General features: G+C 40.8%; 1 protein-coding gene across 1 annotated transcript; it reads left to right on the top strand.

Moving 5' to 3' along the window:
• Positions 1 to 213: 213 nt before the first annotated feature.
• On the top strand, positions 214 to 22,825 carry OC90 (otoconin 90). Its single transcript, XM_074573561.1, has 17 exons — positions 214 to 221; positions 1,042 to 1,070; positions 2,243 to 2,338; positions 5,913 to 5,978; positions 6,188 to 6,247; positions 6,519 to 6,693; positions 9,342 to 9,454; positions 10,856 to 10,984; positions 12,523 to 12,564; positions 13,407 to 13,463; positions 15,751 to 15,801; positions 16,114 to 16,170; positions 18,038 to 18,187; positions 18,546 to 18,644; positions 20,646 to 20,820; positions 21,918 to 22,024; positions 22,515 to 22,825. The coding sequence occupies exons 1-17, from the start codon at positions 214 to 216 to the stop codon at positions 22,823 to 22,825; spliced, it is 1,725 nt and encodes a 574-aa protein (XP_074429662.1).
• Positions 22,826 to 23,147: the final 322 nt, after the last annotated feature.

Here is a 23,147-nt window from a genome sequence, read left to right as displayed (position 1 = left end):
CCCCAGCCTGTTGTGGTGCATGGGGCTGTGCCTCCCCAGGTGCAGGACTCTGCACTTTGTTGAACTTCATGAAGTTCCTGTTGGCCCATTTCTCCAGCCCATCAACGTCCCTCTGGATGGCAGCATGACCCTCTGGTGTACCAGCCGCTCCTCCCAGTTCGGTGCTATCTGCAAACTTGCTGACGGCACACCGTCCAAGCATCCAGATCATTAATGAAGATGTAAGTAAGACTGGACCCAGTATAGATTGCTGGCATACACCACCACACACTGGCCTCCAACTGGACTTTGCGCTGCTGACCACCACCCTCTGGGCCCTGCCATTCAGATAGTTTTCAACCCACCTCACTGGGCTCATCTATTCCATATATCAACAACTTCTCCATGAGGATCTTATGGGACACTGTGTCAAAGGCCTTTCTGAAGACAATATAGTTCACAGGGCCCTGGAGGAGCCAAGCCTGTTGTTCACATAAGTATTTTTACAGTTCCCAATTTGTCAGACTTCTCACTTCTCCGTGATAAAATTCAGTGGAGAGTTTGCCTTTGTCAATGGCATCTTTGAAGGGTAGATGCGTCTGAACACTGGCAAAAAGCACACCTTCCCAAAGGTCTCCTCCCCTCCCATGAGGAGAACCCTTCCCAAAGTTCATGGACTCAACCTTCCCCTGGATTTCACTCAGCTTTGGATCAGAGCCACCGTGGACAGACGAGAGCGGGCTTCTCAACCCTGAGGAATGCCAGCGTTTAAAGATGTATAAATTTTCAGTCATCTTTCGTCACTGAACACTACCCCTTGCTAAGCTATTAAAGCCATATTCACATGCCCCAGAGATTTTGTGAGTGATAAATAACAATGAGATGATTGTTATTTAATTACAGCCAAGAGTATTAGGGAAAGTTACTATACTGTGAATGCACCTGCAGAACAGAATTCTCGGTATAGATCCTTTACATGGCTGGAGCTATATTACTGAGATACACTGTAGGCATAATGACCCTCAGGAATCTCATGGAAGAATTAATTAATAAATGTTGAAGTGGGTTTGATAAAGGAAGTGATCACATGGGTGAGGTATTTATCCAAGTGGGTATAAATAATTTAGTACTGACTTTGTTGAAATCCATTTGTCCTCCATCCAACTGCTTTCGAATAACATCCCTCAAGGTAAGCCTTTCTAGATGTACTCTATAATACAGGAATCAGGAAGGAAACAATGTAGAATAAACTATCTGTGACTGTGGAATTGTAGAATAAAGTGTAGGTAAGAGATTTGGGGTAGTAGATTAGATTAGAAATATTTAGAGCTATTTAGATTTATAAACTCACTTCCTGATGAAACATTAAGAGATTTTTTAATAGAAATGAATGCAATATTTGACCTTAGGGTAGCAGATAACAGTACATACATATTTGAAAACTGATAAATGAATGCTCATTTATTTGGCTGTAAAAAAACTCAGTGCCTGATTTACTTAGAAAATAATTCTAAATTTAGGGTAAACTGAGTGTAGTTCAAAACCAATCTATTATCTGTCATTTAATGAATACTAGTGCAAGGCTTTTAGCTTCAGAAGAATTCTTTATGCACATTTCTGTAAGGACAAACACACCCAGAACTTGAAGATCTTCAGACAACATAGGGTTTATCATTAGAAAATATATGATACATTAGATCATCTCAACACAGATAGTAAATGTTTGACTACAAAATAGGAAATATTTTTGTGATGTGAAGCAAACTAATATAATGGATTGCAGATTAACTGGGTTCAATAGACATAATCTCAGAATGTCTCTTCATTTACACACTGTTTCACAATAACTGAATTTAAACATGATGTGAAGAATTGTTTAAACATCCTGTAAGTAAGATGTGAAAACATCAAGATGTGAAAACATCGCAAAACAAAAGAAACTTCAAGTACACAATTTTATTGCTAAATGGACTTTCCCTGTCTATGGGACAGGGAACGTTGGCAGCGCCTCTTGACTCACCTAAAGCGATACTAAAATAAACAATTTTTAGTCAGGTTTATAGAGGACATTGGTAAAAATCTGAAGGATACATAAGGCTCATCATTGCTGTAATATGTACTTTTACTATGATAAGTGTGAAAACTGAATTACATCAAGCAGAAATAGGGCCAGGTTACAAAAGAATGCTTTTCTAAGCCGATGTCTTCCCACTCCCAGATTCAAGAGTTAACATTCTGCCTAATATTTTACTTAACTCACCAGGCACACCAGTCTGCTGCGTGACTTTTTCTTGTCTTTGGATTAAACAAAAAATGATTGTAATTCTGCTGGTGTCTATGTCAATGGTGTTGTACAGTGGTAAGTGGCAATGTATTTTTATGATTGATATTTATGCCTAAATACTATTTAAAGTACATGCATTTAGAAGCAATCCTGTAGCAGCACGCCTTCTGTCCCCTCAAACCTAGTTGTTCAGCATCTAAATGCACTTGAATTAGTTTATCTATGGAGTACTTGGAAAACATATATTTTTCAGGACTTGTAGTAAAGCAAGAAATATTTAGTGGGATTAAAAATAGAACCAAAAAAATTGTAACTTCCCCTCTGCTAGCATTTGGTCATTATTTAAGTGCTTTAGACTCCAAAATATTTACAAATTACATATAATCATTCAATACATGTGTACTGTCTAAATTCTCCAAGCCATTCAGTGCATCCTGACATATAACTCAAGTTCATCTAAAGCTCCTCTTTCAAATTTTAGTACGAATAATATTTTTGTCTTCATATAACATTTTAGATTTTACTGTTATTGGTGAATGAACTTCCCAGTGAGAGGGATGGGCAAACATTTTACATTTCTGCAGTCCCTGCACTTTGTAGGAACGTCATTAAATGTAGTGGTGTGCAGGTGAAGAGAAGGACTCTTAGAAGGTCTAACACCATTTCTGGTCACTCTGTGGGGTTCTTTCGAAAGGGAAAAGAAAGCTCAGCACCTTCGCATAGACAAAACTCTGCACTGACGTCCTTCAACTTCACCAGTTGCCTCTCTTCTTAGGGGCTGAGTTCATTAGAAGTCAGTAAAGAAACAGGTCTAACACAAAACACATGGGCTAAAATATATTGACAAAGCTGAACCTTAAGACTCCTACTATACGAATAGACAACAGTAAGAATATTAGCATTTCCCATTGCAGTGACAGAGAATGCCAAAATGCCTACATAGTTTATTCATAAAAAATAAAGGGGTATTTAGTCTATATTTAGTCCACAGACGTAAAAGGGACTATACATACTGATAATACCTAGTGCACTCAGAAATATCTGGACACTCAGAACTTTTTTTGACATAACCTTTCAAAGAGATTTCCTCCCAAACCTCAAAAGGCTGTGCCACAGTTTTTGGATTCTTTTCCCCCAGCTAAGCACAAGCTGGGCACAAAGATTGAAAATGTTACCATTTTTAGGTGTGGAGAGTATTATTGATGTATATTTATGTGGGATTTATTCTGCTGATCTCTGCTTTGAGACTGGTCAAGAGCTAGCATCTTTGTGAGGAGCTAATGCGTTCTACCTTGAATAAATCAAATGGGGTGGGTTTGTGGCACCCTGACGTTTCCCAGCACAATCAAGGTTTCTGCTCCTTGAGAATTATAGCGACTTCATCCACACCATATATGATGACATTTTAACTTGCCACGATTGCAAAAAACAGCTGGAGGTGCACCGATATTTTTTTGGATAGGCTTTTTTAAGATAACACTTCAGAAAATCTTTGTCAGAGTAACACCACCACAGGCACAGTCCAGAAACATTTTTACATGTATCTGAATCTTGAAAGAAAATCTGTGGAAAACCCAAGAGTTGACGTATTATACAAGTCCCCTCTGGACACGTGCCAAGTCATTTAGCAGGTTTTTGAGAAAGGCGAGAGATGTTGACCTTCCCAGGGTCTTCTGAGGCTTAAGGGATTGATTTTTTTGTAGTGCGATCTTTCACTGGCTACCCAGGGAATGATGTAGAACCAATAGCCCCAAAAGATGTGATAGCAAAAGAAGAAAAGAGAATAATTCATCCAGAAAGTATTTTCTCTTTGTCCTTCCCCCCACTGATTTAAACAAAATTGAGCAATCTTGTTAGCAAACAGTGGTTCATTGATCCTGACTTAGTGGCAATTAGAAATACCGTTCTTCGTAATGAAAGGATTAGAAGGGCCAAAGGTTCACCAAGCTGCTGACCCAGTGGTAGAGATTTTTCTCCAGGGGAGCTTCAAGCATTAATGTGTTAATTGGGCATGTGCAAATTCAGTTTGCTGAGAAGAACGAAGTGCGAGTGAAGGAGCCTGGAGCAATCACAACTTCCAGCAGTTCTGTAACGTGGCTTTACCAATTCTCTCCTCTGTCTCATCTCAGCTCAATGGGATTTTCATGTTTTCCAAAATTTTGCTGAAAGGACTGAATGATCAGTGGCTGTTCATCAGTAGACACTGAGTTGGAGCCATGGTGGTGTTCAGAGTGTCAGACCTGGCTCTAGATGCACTTGACAGAACATGGCTTGGGGGAAGGATGTTTGTCATTGCTGAGGAAATATGGGCTTTGAGCCACAAAATAAGGGACAATTTTTCTTTAACAAGCATGTGTAAAAATATATAGCATTCAACGCTATTTATTTTGCAAGGCATACCATTATTTCTCTTGAATTGGAATTTCTCATGGTCATCAAGCTTTCAAGAGACTTGTTCCAGTTCTGTGAATAGGCCAGCCTTTACCAGGAGACCTTTTCTGGATTGTGGAAGGCAGTCTGTTCCTCCCAGCCCTGCAGAGGTCCTACAGAAGCGCACTTCCAAAAAGCTTTTCATTGTGACTTCCAAAAGCTTTTCATTGTGACCATGACTTTCAGGAAAAGAATAACGTAAGAGGAAGCACCTCTTCCTACCTCCCTCAATCCCATATCCATATTCTGCCACTAAACCTGAGAAATGAATTGCTGGAGGCATGACTCTTACCATGAACATCTTGTTCGCTCCATGGGCAGCTTTCCTAATGCCAGTTATTCTGAGACATAAGCTATGCCATGAATTTAACATTCCTTTTTTCTTCGGTTTTCAGATACTTGAGCCAATAAATACCCTTGGCTTATTATCTAAACAAACAAACAAAGAAACAGAAAACAACAAAAAACCAAACCCAAACCAAAACCAACAAAAAACCCAACCCCAAAAAAACGAAAACCAAAACAAACCCACCAAAACCTACCCAAACCTTAATGTTTAAATAAATCCAAAGTAACACATTCTCCTGAAATCACGCAGAAGATAAGAACAAGGGAAAAAAAATGGGAAGGGCGAGAAGTATTAGATTTCACTCTAATTCAGGACAAGGGAAACAGAAAAAAATAAAACTGTGGAAAATATACCACAGCATCTTCAAAAGGAAAAAGAGATAATTAACCTTAGAAAGAAATAGTGATAGGAAGAGAGGCAATAGGCAATAAGGACTCAGAGAAACCAAAGCTCTTGACTTCAGATAAGTGAAGAGCACAGGGTTACAGAACAGAAACATTTGGGACAATGAAAGCAGCTGGGCAACCAAAACAATTTTATACAATTCTACTGATTTATCCCCGTAACTGTTACTGTTCAGAAGAGCACAGGAATACAAGGGTTAGCACATCCTCACTAGCAATACCTCAGTTTAACAGAGGACTGATTTTTTTAAGCTGAAGTCAATGTAACGCTTCTGGGTTTTCTTGGGTAAGGATGAAGCTAAGCAAGTGTTTCGTGGCTTTGATAAATAAGCTTGCTAGTGTGGGAAGGTATTCAAAATGCCTGCAGCATATGTGTCATCGTGAAGTATATATTGTTAGTTTGTTGAGGTTTTTTTTTTATTTTATTTTTAAATCTTTTTCTTCTCAAATTTGTTTGCTGAGGTAGGTGGCCAAGAATTGGAGCCGCCAGCATTCCTGCCAGAGCTTCTTGACACACCTGAAAGAATCTTGAGTAAGAATGGTTTAAGCTTTACTTTCTACAGCACTGTGTGGCAGTGGGGAATCACTCGTACTTCAGAAGCATTTCAGGGAAGCGTGCGGTTAGCAAATAACTAGTAACTCTTATCTCAAAAATAAAGCAAGACCTGGGCGGTCTGGGGATAGTTCTTGTCATTTACTTTTTTAAAAAGAAGTGTGGTTTGTTTATTTTTTTTCATTTAGACAATGCCACATTCTTCAATGGAGTCTTTCAAAATGTGGAAAGTGTTGCATTATTTTTTGGTAAGTATGTGTTCCAGTTGTACTTGAGCACTGAATAGAAATCCCATGGAGTTTGCCTTTATATACAGTGAAAAGGAACCAGGATTTTTGAGGCTGTAGATTTCCCCAAAGACTACTATAATACTAAATACTGCTGAGTGTCAAGCATTGCTCAATGTCCCTGTCTTACTGCCACGTTTAGGCTCTGCGTTCACGCAAACGTCACCCCATGTGTGACCCATGCCTGGCTCACCTCCATTTACCGTACATTCTATGGCTGTTTTCTTTCCAGACTGCCTGGGCTCTCACTTCACCTGGTTACAGTCCATCTTCACTAACTTCCCTGCCCTGCTCAACTTTGTGAACAAAATGAAGTGCGTTACTGGTTTTTGTCCCAGGGATTTTGAAGACTATGGTTGCACTTGTCGGTTTGAGATGGAAGGGCTCCCCGTGGATGAAGCTGATGAGTAAGTCTTACCCATGAGATGTCCTCTTCTGCCCTGACTGGCTGTCAGTGCCCTCCTTCTCTGATGACCCAAAGCATAACACTTGCCTAAATGATTTAAGGACAGTAGTAAAAAAATAGAAGATTTATTCAAAAGGTAAGTCAGTCCCACACCATCCAGCTCTGTTTAATCTAGTCATCACTCACTTGCAACCTGAATATCTGCTATGACCTACAAAAGATAACTTCAACTCTGGTTTATCAGCCCTGTCCTGTAAGCTGGTGAGCATTATCTTTTTGCTGGGCCAACACCCCATACCAGTTGCCTTACAGCATGGCTTGGAAACGGATGAAGTTGAGGTGGTCATAATCTACAGCACGTGATGACCCACTTGCTTCTTTTTTCTCGTAGCTTGGAGTCTCTCTTTATTTCCCCACACTTCGATGTGAAGAAATACTCCCACCCTACAGATCAAAGCAAAATCCCCCACACCTGTGCAACTCTGGTGGCACAGCTGGTTTAAACTGGTTGCAAAGAGTGGCCACTGGCTCAACAGAATAAGTAAACACCATACCCGTCTCCTTGACTTACCTTACCCAGAGGTCTCTAAATTCAGATCAGATCTTTGTCAACAAAACCTCGTTCATTTCTTGTACTGGAGAATTCTGTCTTACACTTAAATCAGTGCCAACACCTGGAGGGCCTGTTAATAAGGTGAGCATGAGGGCATTATTCTGAGCAACTTAGGGGGCTTACAAATTTACCAAACTTTTGGTATTGGGAGCTGCGTAATATTCCAGCAATGTAAGCTCACAGTGGAGTATAATGGCAATGTTGGCATCTGAGGGGAATTTAATCATCAACAGAATAAGGTCACAGCTAAATATGACTTCACGTGTCAGTTAGGAGGTTGAGTAGATCTTGCCCTGAATGCCTGTGTGCATGCAGAGGTTGTAAGATGCTGGAGCATCCCAGCACAGAGAAGAAAAATTGTAGCTTAAGGGCTCTTCCCAGTACCATGCACCAGGAACAAAACCATCCAAACCCCACCCTGTGCTTTGGAGAGGTACCGCCCCAGACCCTGAGCGGGCTAGTGAGAAAAAATGTAATCTCAGGCCAGGACAATCAAATGGTTGTTCACTTATGCCCTCAGGAGGTGTGAAAAGAAATTCAAGGAGAATCAAGATCCACCCATATCTAAATAGAAAAACATTTTTTCCAAAATGTAGTGTAAGGTGTTAATTCCCTGAATGAAGACAGCAATGGTTCAGAAAGGGCCAATGCCTATAGCGAGATGGAAATTAATCCATCCACTTTCCAGTATGGGATGGTTGGGAAAATGAAGATCTAACCCTGCTACTGGAAAGAAGCCATGAGACTTCTTATGAAAGGCTTTCTGAACAATTGTGATAACATGCTGAAACGAGAGCTCAAGTCGGTTCAATGGATTGATACCTGAAGAGCTGAGCACCTGGGCTTTCGCTTCACTCAGCTTCATTTTAATGCAGAGCAGTGTAAATACAGAAACAGCAGAACGATCTATCAGCAGTTTTGTCCTGAGAAACGTCTACAGAGTCACTTTGTGTTTACAAATTGGTGAGCAGTCCTGCCGTGAGGTTTCCTTAGCAGCATGGCAACCCCACTGCAGTTTGCAGCAAACGGAGACGGATTGTTTTGCCACTGACACCGAGATGCCCTTGGTTCAAGAGAGCCTCCAAACAGGTGGCTGCTACGTGTCTCTCAGACACAGTTCCCACACTGCTGTAGTTTTTTCACTAACTTTATTTCTTAGAAACTAGTTTTGCAAACCTCGGATCTTATCACTGCCATTTCTGTTTCATAAAACAGGGCTGAACAATTCATGCAGATTTTCAAGGCATTGGAAAATGTTTGTGCCCATAAACCCAACTTTTCCCGTTTCACAGAGCAGCTAATTGTCATCTCCAAATTGGGAGCTTTGTCTACCTCCAAAGTCCATGGGGGAAGAGAAGTGAGGCTTCTAACTGCCTTTATTGTGTGGTGGAAGAAGAAAGCTGCTTTACTACAGAGAGAAAAAAAATATTTAGCGGCCCTTTCCTATGGCTACATGGTGCATTTCAATCCTGATTGTCGCACAGAAGAGAAAGCACAAGAAACAAAGGATAACACTGCACATATTTATATACTCTCAACGAGACATGGGGATTCACAAGGCGTTGCAGAGACATTAACCCTCCGTAAGTGCCAGGTTCAGTGTAGTTTTCGAAATTTGCAGTGAGAAAGGCTGTGTCAGGACCGGATCCAAGACATCTAGAGCCGAGCCCTGGGACACTGTTTGGCAGTGAGCTGACAGTTCTGTGGGTGGATATTTGGGCACTGATAGTGGATTTCTCGTTTAAACTGCCTGTAGAGTCTTTGTAAGAGCTCAGAGCAGAAATAGAAGTGTGGTCTCCCACAGCATGCAGACCTGCTCCCACCGTGGAGTTTTGCATCCAGCTGTACTTATCCCACCAGACTGACTCAGGAAAAAACAGTATTCAGTCTTTCTTGTGTCTAGGGACCACACTAAGGACCCCTTTTTGTCTTTTGGCATCTTTTGTGCTCTTGTGTAAGAGCAACATGAAAGCACTGCAGCCTGATCTTGAGCTGAAACTAAATTGTGTGAACTCTGTGTTGTTTCATTCTTTAAGATGCTGTTTCCAGCACCGCAAATGCTATGAGGAAGCAATGGAGATGGAATGCACATGGGACCCAACAAAGGTTTCTACAGATGTCAGCTGCTCTACTGAAAACCTGACCTGTGGTAAGATGAACCTGTCACAAGCACAACACTGGAGCCTCACCATGACCGAGACATTTGTTCTGGTCTATCTGCCAAAAAGTCATATATAAATTAGGCAGAAGCTGCTTCCACGTGTGGATTTTTAAGGCCTGAAGTGTTCTGCTCGGGGGTGAATGGAAATAGGAATACACAGAAGCGTGAAAGCCCAGCTAGGCAGGAAATTTGAAGTCCAGTAACCAGAATCTGGTCAGGGCTCCTCTAGCAGGCAGCCTCTTGCTGAGGTTTCCCTGACTTTGCAGGACCACTAAGCATTGCTTGAGATATCTCCACACATTGGAAATGCAGTGTTTGTTGGAGAAAGACCTGAAAAACAGCTCTCTTCTGAAAATTCAAGGCCTGATTTCTATATACTTTGAGGAATCACATTCTTCATTCACAAGATCATATATATACTCCTCAGATACATTGCTCCATGCAATACTAATACAGTCCTGGCAAGTGTGGGGTGGGGGACATTAATGCCTAATCAATTTTAATATAATTTTTCAGCAAGTATTGACTCTCAGAAAAGACTATATGCTAGAACATGGCTCGAGGATACCAGCAAGGAGGAACAGAATCCCCAAACCAATACCCTTACAGCTTGTTTAAGCAACAATCTGATCCAATTTCCTTTTTTTTTGTTTCAAATTAAATCAATTTTTGCCAACCTAAAAAGGTCCAAACACATTTAAACATGAATAGTGCTTTTCTAGATCTTTTCATACTTAATGATCAGAAAACATTTTGTTCAAACTTAAAAAAAAAAAAAAAAGGAGGGGGGAAGAAAAAAAAAGAATATTCCCCATCGAAATTGTGAAACATAAGTGTGACAGCTCCAAAAGGTCAATATTTTGTTTTTTTTTTTTCTTTTTTCTTGAAACCCTGAAAGGTAGAAGGTTTTGAAGTGGGAAAATAGTATTTCCTGGGAAACTGTTTCATAACCTTTATAAGGAGCAAAACACATCTTATATGAAAGGCTTGGCTTGTGGTCTATGACTTCTTAAGTTTAAGAGGAATATTTTAATGACGTCTGTGAAACGTCAAGCTCTGTATCAGCTGGGGTAAGTTTTCCATGGAAAAACTAGAGGCAGCCAAGCACTGCTCATAGTCCTCGCTGCTCCGCAGAACGACCTGGCACAGGCAAGAAGTCTATGGCCAGCCGTGCCAGGCTACCTTGGGTGGCGTTTTGAAAACAAACCATTGAGGTTTGTTTGAAAACAAACCGAGGACTATGAAACTTGACTGCATTTAACGTGAGGAAGCACAGTCTGAATAGGTTTGCACTAATGAATATAGACACAAACCTTACGGGGAGGAAAAAGCAGGAGGCAGAACAGATATTTCAGTAGTACCTTGTTTGGATTTTTATTTTACTTCCAGAGTCTGGGGGTCCCTGTGAGCAGTTCCTCTGCAACTGCGACAAAGATGCCATTGAGTGCTTTGTGAACACACATATTAACTCCTCCTTGAACGGGCTGGATGTCTCTTTCTGTCCATCTCCGGTTACAGGTAATAATAAGGATCCGATCGACTGCTGCCTCTTGCCGGTTTTTCTGCTGGCATCAAATTTGACCCAACGAGAATGAAGCAGTAGCTGGGGGCTTTCCTGCACTAAATCTGGCAGTCTGTCCATTCTCCCTTTCATGTGTCCTTTCTGTTTGCTGCTACTCAAGTGAATACCAAGAGAGAAGAAGAAGGTGGACTAATTGCCATCCTGGAGCAAGTCCAGGGGAGGTCACTGAGCTGGTGAGGGGGCTGGAGCATATGATGAAAGAGGAGGAGGCTCAGGGGAGATCTTTTTGCTGTCCTCGATACTCAGTGGGGTGTGTAAAGATGGAGCCAGATTCTTCCTGGAGGTACACGGGGACAGGACAAGAGGTAAAAGACAAAACTGCAACAGTGAAATTACAGTTAGATATGAAGAATTCTTATTATTTTTTTTCAGGAGGCTCCTGCCAGCCCTGTGAGGCTTTTGCCAACATGAATGAACGGACGATATTTGGGGTGATTAGTGACCCACTGAGGTCACTAGCAGGAATGCCAAACTGAAAATATTGCTAGCTCAAATCTCCCCTTAAATCATGCAAAAAAAATCTAGCTGGAAAGGCAAAAATAGACCCACTCTGCTCTGTTACTTGGCTTCCATCTTGGAAGGAAAAGTCCTCTCTGAAGATGAAGGGGATATCAATCTTCATTGTCACACACTGATCCGGGCTCTGTAGCTGGAATTACAGCCTTGTAAGGCTGAATTCCTGTCCTGTGGGAACAGGGCTGGGTTAAACACTTAATTCATATGGATTGCAATCAGAGCACGGCAGGGGAAGGACCTTTGAACTCCCAAGCTGAGACAGATGTGAAAATGCAATGCTAGTTTTTCTAATCCTTTGGCCCGTGTTCACACCCCGCAGTGCTAAGGACAGATACAGACATCTCTATCATGCTCTGGATGTGGGCGTCCCCTTGTGAACAGGTCAAGGGAGAAGAAAATGCCACAGGAAAGTTTGCATCAAAGCCAGAAAATTGTTTCGTGTAAGCCTGTAATCTTTCACTGGGATCAGATGGCTCTAATATAAAGTATGGCCGTTCCAACACATTACAAACAAAGGGGAAATTGTTAGGTGCTAACAGGAAAATCATGCTGGTTTTACCACTGCTGATAAAGATCGATTCAATTTCAGCTCACTGAATACCTCCACTAATTTTAGGCTCCTGATTATATTTCTTAATGGGGAAAAAAAAATCCTTTGAATGAAACATTTTTATTTAGTTTTTACTCACGTTATTATCTTTCTGTGCAGCTGTTCTGTCCAGTTCAGGCTGTGGGGGGAAAAAAAAAAAAAATCTTATCTGAAAAATTTCTAGGAAAAGGATTTTGGTAGATTCTTCATTACAGGGAAAAATGTGAATGAAATGGTTATATACTTGCCTAAACCTTTCCTTTAATAGGAATAAATTCAATGAACTCCTGATTGTTGTACTATTCAGATTAAACAGTGACAAACCCCCTTCTCACACTTCAGTCTGTGAGAGAGCTTTCTCCTTTTCAGAAACCACCAGCCAGAGAGCAATGACAACACTTCACACGGAGGGTATGTCCTTGGCTCTGTAATTCTTTGGTAGGAGTATATTAAATCAAGATAAATTTATATGCAGAAAAATAACATGGGCATTTTGGAAGCTATTAATTCCTTTCTGAGAAGCAAAGACAAGTTTTAGCAAGATCTCAAAACATGAAAGTAAGAGAAAAAAGGCTATTAAACCAAAGCCCAGTTTTTGTGACCAGCTTTTACACAGGTGCACAGGAAACTTCCAGCCAAAAGACTCATTTTTCTGAGAAGGAATTTGGAAGAGTAGCCTGAAGTTCATTTAGAAATAATATAAGAAGAAACACACGAAAAGCAACTTAAAAATATTTTCAGATGGATCCTTTATAATTTGCATGCACGTTTAAGGCCCTGCTTCAGCAAGGTTCCTAGCCAAGCGCCTGGATTTAAATGTTTAACTTTTCTGTTTAAATGTTTAATTCTTATCTTCATACCTTCGCTGTAGACCACGTGTTTAACTACCTGCTGAAACGGGAATTTAAAGAATGCTGATTGCTAACCAGTTTCTCTTGCTTAGGTTGAAACTCTTTATGATAGAGACTGAGGGATTTTATTTTTTGTATTACACTGTATGTTGCTGAGTAGAATTTGGTATCAGCAGTGAATAAATATTAAGGCAGGGTTTTAATACTGTTGCCGTAATTATCAATAATTAGGTTTGTACTTGCTATATTTATACCATGTAATAACTGTACAAAAAGCACAAGGGTAGTAATATTTAGAAATAAGTTCCATTCTGATGACTCGGACTCTGTGATGCCAAGATCCTGTCTAATAAACATTGTAAGGCGTGACTGGTGGGAGTAAGAATGCTTTTATTTTTGCAGAATTCCTTCATAATGGGACAGACAAAACACAGGCTGCAACTGCATCCGTGGAAGAAGGTTTGCAACTTACTGTGCAAAAAGCACAGTTTACCGCTCCCAAAAGCTGAAAGAATCAAATACAAGAATGAGCTGTTTGCTTTCTTTCTGCCCTTCAGAAAGGACAGACGTAAAAGTAGATAGAATGTTTTGGTGATCAAATTCAAGACTGAATGAGAAGGTGCAATTTTTCAATTTGTGCATGTGATGTGTTTGATGTGATGTTTACAGGAAGTTTCCCAAGGGCTAAAAATCATCAGTCTATGACAAAACCCATTTTCATCCGAACAGACTTCTTTTTTTCCCCCAGGAACAGGGGTTGCAGCAGGTGAGCCATTTCGTAGAGACGTGCTGGGTGGGTGCCAGCCCCTGGACCCACAGCCCATTGCATCTTTGTTGTCATTAAAGAGACACGTAATAATACAAGATCAAACAGTGGCATGAGGAAAAGTTGGGCACGGTTTATTGCAAATGTGCCAGGAGTGTGGTAGTTTATTTACTTGCAATGTAGAGATCCAGGTTGAAGTCCTTCTCACTGCGGCGCCTCTCGGGTGAGTTCTTAAACAGTGAGACCGAGTGGTTCTTCTGAAAATATTCATTTTTTTCCTGCTACGATCAATAGCTATCTTATTCAGGAATGGAAGCTTGCAAAATCTCTTTGCTGCGGTATGAGAAAACTATTCTCTCCCTACCTGCACGGTGGGTGTGCACTACGACACAAGAGGCCATGGACATAAGTAAGTCATCCAAAGCCCTGGGTGGCTCTGGGAGGGCACACTTGGCAAGTGAAGGCCGAGTCATACAGTAGTGAAATACAGATGGAAACCAGTCTTAGACCATCCACTGCCTGATTTAGCTGACGCAGTCTTGTAATGTGGCCTCACCACAAGCAAAGCCACACTGTGATGTACAGAGACCCCGTATCTGCCAAGCACAGAAGCAATGTGCTCTGGATGGGGGCCACCAAGCCACTGCTCAACTCAGAGAAACTCGGGAGTGATTTTCTGGGGAGAGGTGGAAAGTTGCACTTTTTGAGAACTGAAGAACCTGGTTTCAATCTGTAGTGTGCTCTTCTGTATTTCTCAAAGGAAATCATTGCTCTAAGTGTGAATCCGGAATAATGCAAAACCACATGGAATTTTTCTTCTTCCTCTTCTTCTTCTTCTTCTTCAGAAAAAAATACTTCAGACTTTAAGAGGTTTTTTTAAATTTTTAAAAAAGCGTCACACACATAGGGGTACCTATCTGAAAAGGCTTTGTGACGAGTGTAAGTACTGGCTGTTCCTTCACTTATTATCATTTTCCTGTTATATCAAGGTAGGTTAAAAAACCCCAGATATTTCCAGTTCTCACCGAACAACAGCTCCAAGCTTGGTTTATATATTTCTAGCTGCTTCTGGGATGCTTGGTAATAGAAAACTGAGAACTCCTGAGGGAGTGAGTGCATCTGTATTTGCACATCTGTAGCAATCTTTTACTTCACAAGAAAATGATTACTTGTGCTCTCTAGAGGCATAGTTCATCCTAAGGCTCAAAATATTGTCAAGGGATAAAAACCTGTATTAGGAATTTTAGAAAGACGAAAACTTATCACAGATAACAAACCTAGTCAGACTTTGAAGGAAATATTTGGGGAACCATTTACCATTTAACTAGCTTTCTCCCTGTTTAAGCCCATAGGAGCTTCACCATTGACAACTGTGGGAACCGCATTAAGCCAAAGCTAAATCCTACTCAGAAACTTGTTCAAGGGCAAAGACATTGTTCCTCACATCACCGCACCCTAACAACAGACGGAAAGATGCAGAGAATTTTTTTAAAAATCCTTTATATATTTATAATTTATCAAAACGTATCTGGTGATAAATGAAAAAAGTCTATCGAAAAATAAATTAGAGGTTAGGGAAGTGTTTGGGCTTATAGCTTTCAATGCAGGTAAACATGAGACATTCATGAGGAATGTGGCATCCTTCTGTGCACAACACTGAGATTTTAGACATAGTTCTCTTTACTGTAATTGTCTGTCAAATGGATTTAATATTGAATTTGCTGCTTGAGTCATATGTATGTTGCCTCTTTGTTAGTGTAAAGCACATTATTTGAATGCAGTAATGAGATTATTGTATTAGTATCACTTTATCTACAACAATGGATGAGAGACACCGCAGAGAAAAATGGGCAAATCTCTGCACAAGAAGTGCCTAGGTTGTCCTGCTTTGCTAAAAAAGCTCTTCTCAGCAGCCTGATGTCTCACAAGAAACTGTGCTGGAAGCTTGTTTTCTAAGTTTACATTTTTTGTCTTCAACAGTGATTTCTTTTGAGGCCCGTGAGACGGCCGTGGGAACTTCCAAAGCTGGAGGTAAGACTCTGATTACACTTTTGTTGGTGAATCTGTCACTCCTGACTCCAGGTGAAAACAGGTTTTCATTAATGAAGCTCTGTGGTGTCACAGGCAAAAATCGGGATTTCTGGATTATACCCCTAGTTCTTCTGCTGACTTGCACATCCCTAAGCAAACCACTTTGTTTCTCCTAATTACCGTCCTTATAAAACAGGCCAATAGTGATGTTTGCTTAAGTTTTGTGATGTTTTCAGTAAAAGTTGCTCCAGAAATGCATTGCAAAAACGGAGGATGAAGGTCACTACCACGATGCCTCTGCTTTTTGTACAGTTACCACGAGGGACCACAGAGGTACAGCTCCTGCTCCCTCCGTCCCCTCGATAGAAGGTCAGTGACTCTCAGCTTTCCTTTTCCTTTGGCTGACACAGAAATACTTCATCGCAGTTAAAAATCCATGAGCGGTGACAACAGGGCTGCTGGGGAATCAAATTTAGACGAGGGTCAGACAGCAGGTACACAAACAATAAAACCAGACTGAGGAATATTCACTGCCTGTTGCCTCCAGCCACTCATCGCACTCCTCATGCAAGTATTTGTGAAAACCTCTTCATATAAGGTTTTCCCAATATAATGGTTGGTCCTTTAAATTACATTCATAGCATCTGCTGCCAGAAGGGTTCATTTTGATTTTGCCTCCTCCTTTATTATACAGAATTTCATGGAACTCTTTCCCAGTCTAAAACCTACTTAATCTTTTGCAGTTGTTATTGCTTTGAGCCCGGCCACACCAGTAACTACTGCGAGAAGTGGGCATCTTGGGAGACTTGAAAGTTTCCAGAGGCCCCTTTTTTGAAGAAAGGATTTTTTAGGCAGACTAAAATGCACCAGAAAAATGTCAAGGAACACTGAATACAGAGAGTAGAAAGTAGTCATTTTTTTGCCTCTGATTATAGTGTCTGGACCATGTCTCCCACCCCCATACAGAAATACACCATCGCTGTACTAAGCACTGGCCAAAATCACTAAATGTTCTCCTCCATCAACTTGAATGTACCAGAAAATCGGTGTGTTGTGCTGTGAGGTCTGCATGGCTCCTGGAGGATTACTTCTAATATCTTTTCTTAGCGAAGTGAAGAATTTTCCAAAGTCCAGTTTTATTTTTTACATCTAGTAGGGATCGCTTTCATTTCAACACACCACTGTCAAACAAAGTGGATTGCCGTTGCTCCCTTTCTGCAATCTTCCATGGTTTTCCTTGGGTTCTTAGTGGTTCTTTCATTTTTTTTTAATCTATTCTCTTATCCTGTGACAGCTTTTTTTTCAATACATACTAAAATACGAACTTCGGAGGAACAAATTTAGTGAATTTGAGTTTAATCCAATTAATAAGTTCAGCCAAGGAATTTTAAACGAAAGGGTTTAAAAATGTGGAAACACGTGTTCACTAGTATTTTCAAAGTATTTTGTTTGTGAAATGCCACATTCTTCATATTGACATTTAGAAAACCATTTGATTTCCATTTGATAGCAGTATTTTCATTTACAAGTTAGCTTATATAAAAAATTAAAGTTGAAAAAGAAAAAAAAAAGTTAAGTAATCCCCAAATTAGACAAAACATTCCTGGCCAACAATAAAGCTTCAGGTAATCTAAAAATAAAAATCAATTTAAGTTTTAGGCTGAAAAGTCTCCTTAAAATTATGTTTCTATTCATCTTCAACTTATTTTCTCCTTAATAATTGCTTGTGGTTACAATGAAGCAAATCCTTCAGTTGCCCAACTCTGCACCAGTCAAATAATCTTCTACCTTCCCTGATGTGGCTATCAGTTTTTGTAGCCCCATGTGAATGGATTTATTTATTTATTTGTTTGTTAAATTTACTGAGAAAATAATATCTCACCTGCACTTTATCTCTTGGTATGGCTGACTAATTGGTAACCCATGTGATTTTCAGCAGCTGGCACAGCTCTTCACCTTAGTACGCAACATATAAAATAACAAGAAAAAATAAATCAGTAGTTACGCTGGTCCTGTTTAACCAGCATCTTGTTTTCTGAAAAGGAAGAAATGTGAAAAAATGACCAGTGTGGGTACTCTTTGCTTTTCCAGTCTTCATTTTGGATTTTTTTCCTCTGTGACCATCAGTTCACATGAGTTCTGCCTGAGGATATTACTCTGACCTGCTATCTAAAATGAAAATCTTGCTGTTTTTTACTCCATGTCTTCTTCCGCTTTCCCCTTTCTGCTTATTCAGAAAAGGATGGATTTATGGAAGCTGTGGTCCCAGTGGAACAGATAACCACCTCCCCAGCCTCATTCCCAGGAGATATTAACTCAGTGCAAGTCAAAATTGTCCCCACCGAGAAGATTCCTGCAGGCACATCTGCAAGGACAAAAGAAAAAGGCAAGTAAAAACTCAATTACACCTATTCTAATTTACAGCGCTCCCCTATTCCTGTTCCCAGATATCTGAGGATTCAGCATTTTTCACAGTCATGTAGAATAACAGTATTTTCTTCCTAAATCCGGACAGATTACATAGAATACAGGGTGGACAACAAGGACTGCACTGGAAAGGGCAGTTCACTGCCAAACCCTGACCAGACAAACTTAACTAACCATTAATGAGCAGTCTTCCATTTCTGAATTAAATGTTAGAAGATGGCCATTGACTATGGTTCAGAATATGCACTTTTGACACATTACCGAAAAAAGAGTTTATTCTACCTTTGCAAGTCTGATCTATGCATGTGCCATCCCAGAGACAGGCCCTGCAGGGGGTGGGCAGAGCACAGCGTCCTCTGGAATAGCTCTGGAACTGGTGCTGCCTGACAACGGACCCCATGAACCTGCTGGAAAAGGTAAATGAAGGGTTTTTTTTCTAGTTATATCTAATGAAATATTCCGCTACCTCTATATGAAAAGGGAGGTGTATGTTATACTATATACAAAGATTATAGTTACTCTAAACCAGTTAGACAAGCACATATGTATTGGTATTTATAAGAACAGGAGCTGCAGTCATCTGCCAAAGCTACCAACAGTTTAACCTCTCCCACCAATGTGCTATCCTTAACGCTTACAAAAGCTATTTATGATTAGGTTATAAGTACATTTTTCATAAAGTACGAGATCTAGAATGAGCTCAGTGAATGTTTCCCCTTGCTTTTGCTTTTAGGCAGTAATTTAATCACGTCTTTGAGCTACTTGATTTTACAAGCAGCAGAAGCAATAAAAGGAACTTCCCCTGCTCCTCACTCCGACCTCTTTCCCAAGTCTTGCCAAAGTCGGCCTTTTTCTCACCGTTTCTGATTCTGTTACAAATCCTGCCCAGAGATTTGGAACAGAGACCCCAAGACATTTCAGACCCATCACTGCTGCAAACCCACACTCTTGGGCTCTCCATCCATCTTGTTAGGCTTCCCAATGGAGAGAAGCAGTCCCAGAATGGGAACAGAGCAGATATGAAGAATCAACCCAGCCTTCCATAAAAATGGAAAATTTGATGGGATTATAGAGTGTGCTTGTCAGTGCACAGACCTGGGTTTTGTTCTTGGTGAATTAACATGAATGAGCAAACATCCAAGCAGGTACATGGCCAGAATTTCCTGCTGGGGAAAGTAATCCAGGGCTGTCCCTGGAAGAAGCAGGGAGAGTCAGTCTAGAGCTGCAGAAGGGAAGATGGGATTACCCACGGGAGCAAGGAGGATGCCCAGGGAACAGCAGCCTATCCTCTCTCTCCCACAACCCAACCACCTGCAACTTCAAGTCCTTTCCATGGCAAAGTCACAAAAGAGGACCCCTTCACTTTTTTTTTTCCTAATATGGAACAACTCTTCTCTCACACTTTAGGGATAATTCCCAGAATATCAGTTCTTCCCGAGTGGGTGAAGCCACAGAGGCATTAGAGTTGGGACACAGAGATACCAAAACCTCAGCAGCTCAGTAACCATTATGACAGATCGCTCCTGCATTTGGGAGGGAGGCATCATAGCTGTAGTCGAATTGCAGTTAAAACGCGTGAATGTGATAATCCAAGGTGGTCTTCCCCGCTTTGTGAGATCAGGAAACAATCCTCTTTGAAGTGAAAATCCAGAATCTTTTCTTGGGGAAAGCCGCATTATTACTGATTGCTCTGTAACAGCAGCCAGGCTTTACCGGGACAAGTTTTGTAAGCATACCATGAAAGAATCATGCACATCTTAGTCCTAGTACACCTTTAATGCTAGGTGGAAGGTACTTCAAAAGAAAAAATAGTTATTGTTTCCTCCAGCACACCATAGCCATTGCCCAGCTACCACTGTGCAAGCACAAGAGGTTAGGACTCTACTGGAACAGGCTGCCCAGGGAAGTGGTTGAGTCCCCATCCCTGGAGGTATTTAAAAGACAGGGAGACGTAGTGCTTAGAGATATGGTTTAGTGATGGTTTTTGTCAGAGTTAGGTTGATGGTTGGACTAGATGATCTGAAATGTCCGTTCCAACCTAGCGGATTCTGTGATTCTATGATTTTCTGAATCAGCCCAGACAGACGCTACTGAATACTCAGCTAGGTTTGAATATTCTATAAGAAAAAAATAACTACGAAGGATTACAAAGGATTGCAAAGTACTGTCATTGCAATCCAATTTGACTTGTAATTTATACTTTCATAGGGATCTCTCTACCCTTTAAATATTTTCTCCCCACTTCTGTTGTCTTGCTCTGTAGTACTCTGAGAGCCGTGGACTGGAGCAATAATTTATAACTAGTAAAATGTTGTCTTTAAAAGTCTCTGATAGCTCTGAAAATACTTCTATCATCACAAGTGAGCCCCCAACCAGTGAAAACACGATGTGTCAAATACCATTTTTTTGCTTTATAGTGTGCGAGCGATTAACCTTTCTGCAAGAGAGAGGCAATGGAGGAGTGAAGAGGGAGCTGCCCCAGCTGGGAGAAATGCTGTTCTGTTTAACTGAGCGATGCCCAGAGGAATTTGAGTCTTACGGTTGCTACTGTGGCCAAGAAGGAAGAGGTTACCCTACTGACCCACTGGACAGGTGCGGGCTCTTCTGCAATCTGTCATTAACTATGGGTATTATTGGGGTGCCTATGGACCAACAAAGATCAGTATACCTTTTTTTGGGTCTTGTATTTTTGCGTATCAGTAGTCAGGCCACATTTTGAAAAAAAAAAAAAAAGCCACTGAAATACATAAAACACGAAATAGTCTAATGTCACTAAGACACATTCTGTTACTGTATCAATGTTTTGGACAGGACTTACGAACTCAATTAAAATAAGAAAGGAGAACAATGGGAGGTAAGCAGAGCAGAAAGAACAGCATATCAAGAGAGATGAGAATAAGGGTTGCCATGAAACTTGGCTAACAGACAGTTTGGGAAGTGATTTATGAACGGAAGAGTTGGCATACATCTGTGCCGCACTCTCCTTCAGAAGACAGTACGGCTCGAGAGAGACCTGCCACAGCCAACTGTGTGCTGTCTTGGTGCAACTGGTGAAGAGGAGTAATTCCGGAGTAATGCAGAGAACTCAACCAAAGTAAAGAAATCTCATTGAAGAGTGTCGCATTTACAACTAAAAAACTCTCCCTGTGTGGAAGCTCATAATAGTTGGGGCCACATCAGGTTTAAGTATAGCCCTTACGATACAGCAGACTCAGTTTTCCTGTACTTGCACACAAATAAGTCTGCCTACAGATGATAAAGCAGACCACAGGCAGGCTAGTCATGGCTCTGGCTATCACGATGCAGTTTTCAGATTTTCATCCAACAATACTTGAACACTTGAAGACACTTCTCAGAGAGGATTAGGTCATAGTTACAGTTGTAATTACATGGCTTAAAAATAAAACAAAACCCATCGAAAACTACAGCACTGTTAAGCAAATGATACCAAAGGAATTAGGATGGAAATTCCGAAAGCAGGATAGGAGGAGGGTAGGAACAGGTTTGTTTTATTTTTTCTTCTTCCTTACGGAAAATTTTTTTCCATCGTATGAAAAATAAATTTCTCAGTTTTAATGGGCATTGAAAATAAATAGATAAAATAATTGTACTAAATAATTATACTAAAATAAGAGTATTCTGTGATGCAGGAGTAAATACCTTTCAGTGACATCTACTGTTTATTTCAGGTGCTGCTTCGCTCATCACTGTTGTATGGAACAAGTTAAGAAACTTGGATGTCATGCAGAAAGAAGTTCAAGATCTGAAGTTGTGTGTTTTGATCATAAGCCAAAATGTAAGTTTGGGTTAGAGGAAATTCCTTATGTCCTGGTGGCAGCGTATCAAAGCATTACAGCCCGAATGCCAGCAGGCCTGTGAGCTGCTACAGCTGAGTATGGGGACAGAAAAATTTGGCTTACAGAATGTTAGCAATGCTTCACTATAAACACAAGCTTTTTTCCTGATTGAGATAAAGGTTATCACACCACCGTGTACGATGGGACCAGGTCAGGCTGAGAGAATTGCATTCAGGTATTTTATGATTAGAGACAGACGTCAGCTGTTCATGTCTTTATGTTTACAAATTCACTTAAAGCCATTCAGACTTTCAGCTGCCCGGCACCTTGGTGTCAGGCTTATATGTAAATGATTAAAGGTGAATTTGAAGACTAAAATTTAAGGCAGATTTGAAAATGTTATTTTCAAAAGCTCGTCTACCCATGGCAAATTACACACTGACTAATTGTAACTGCTTTCAAACATTATTTCTGAAACTTCTTTTTAAGGTATTGGTTGGAGCATGTGTGAGAAACTACTGTGTGCTTGCGATAAGACAGCAGCCGAGTGCATGGCTTCTGCCTTCTTCAATGAAAGCCTTAAGTTTCCACACAGGCAAGAGTGCCACGAGGAGAAAGTCTCATGCCAAAGAGACCCTTACGAAAGGCCTTCCATTGGCACAGAAACAGACACCGGGATCTCCAGCTCCGAGGAGAGCAGTGAGGAGGAAGGTCCACTGTGGAGCGTGTTAAGAAGAGCCAAGAGAGAGACACGCCGTCCCCTTGGAAACTCCAGAGTTGTGCAACAGGAAGGCAGATAATCAACCACGTGGAGCAATGGCATGGAGACTTTCAGAGTCAGCCATTGCATACCTTACTCTTTATCACTCTACAGGCTGCTTACACTTTGCAGCACAGAAATGACACAATCGTAGACTAGGTATTACACGTTAGGCTGTGTAACTCCTCACCGCAGTGAAGTCGGCACTACGGACCATGTATTTAGGTCAGATATTGCCTTAAATAATTATTTGACAGTGTTCTGTATAATTCCATTTGATTTCTATGTAAAATCTGTTCTGATCAAAGACTGATCTTTGTTGATTGTGTAGTTGGTTCAGGCCGGATCTTGCTGATGGTGGC

This window comes from Larus michahellis, chromosome 2, assembly GCF_964199755.1.
Source record: "Larus michahellis chromosome 2, bLarMic1.1, whole genome shotgun sequence".
Taxonomy (NCBI): domain Eukaryota; kingdom Metazoa; phylum Chordata; class Aves; order Charadriiformes; family Laridae; genus Larus; species Larus michahellis.
Note: the sequence above shows the minus strand (reverse complement) of the source record. Positions and strands in the feature narration are given on the sequence as shown.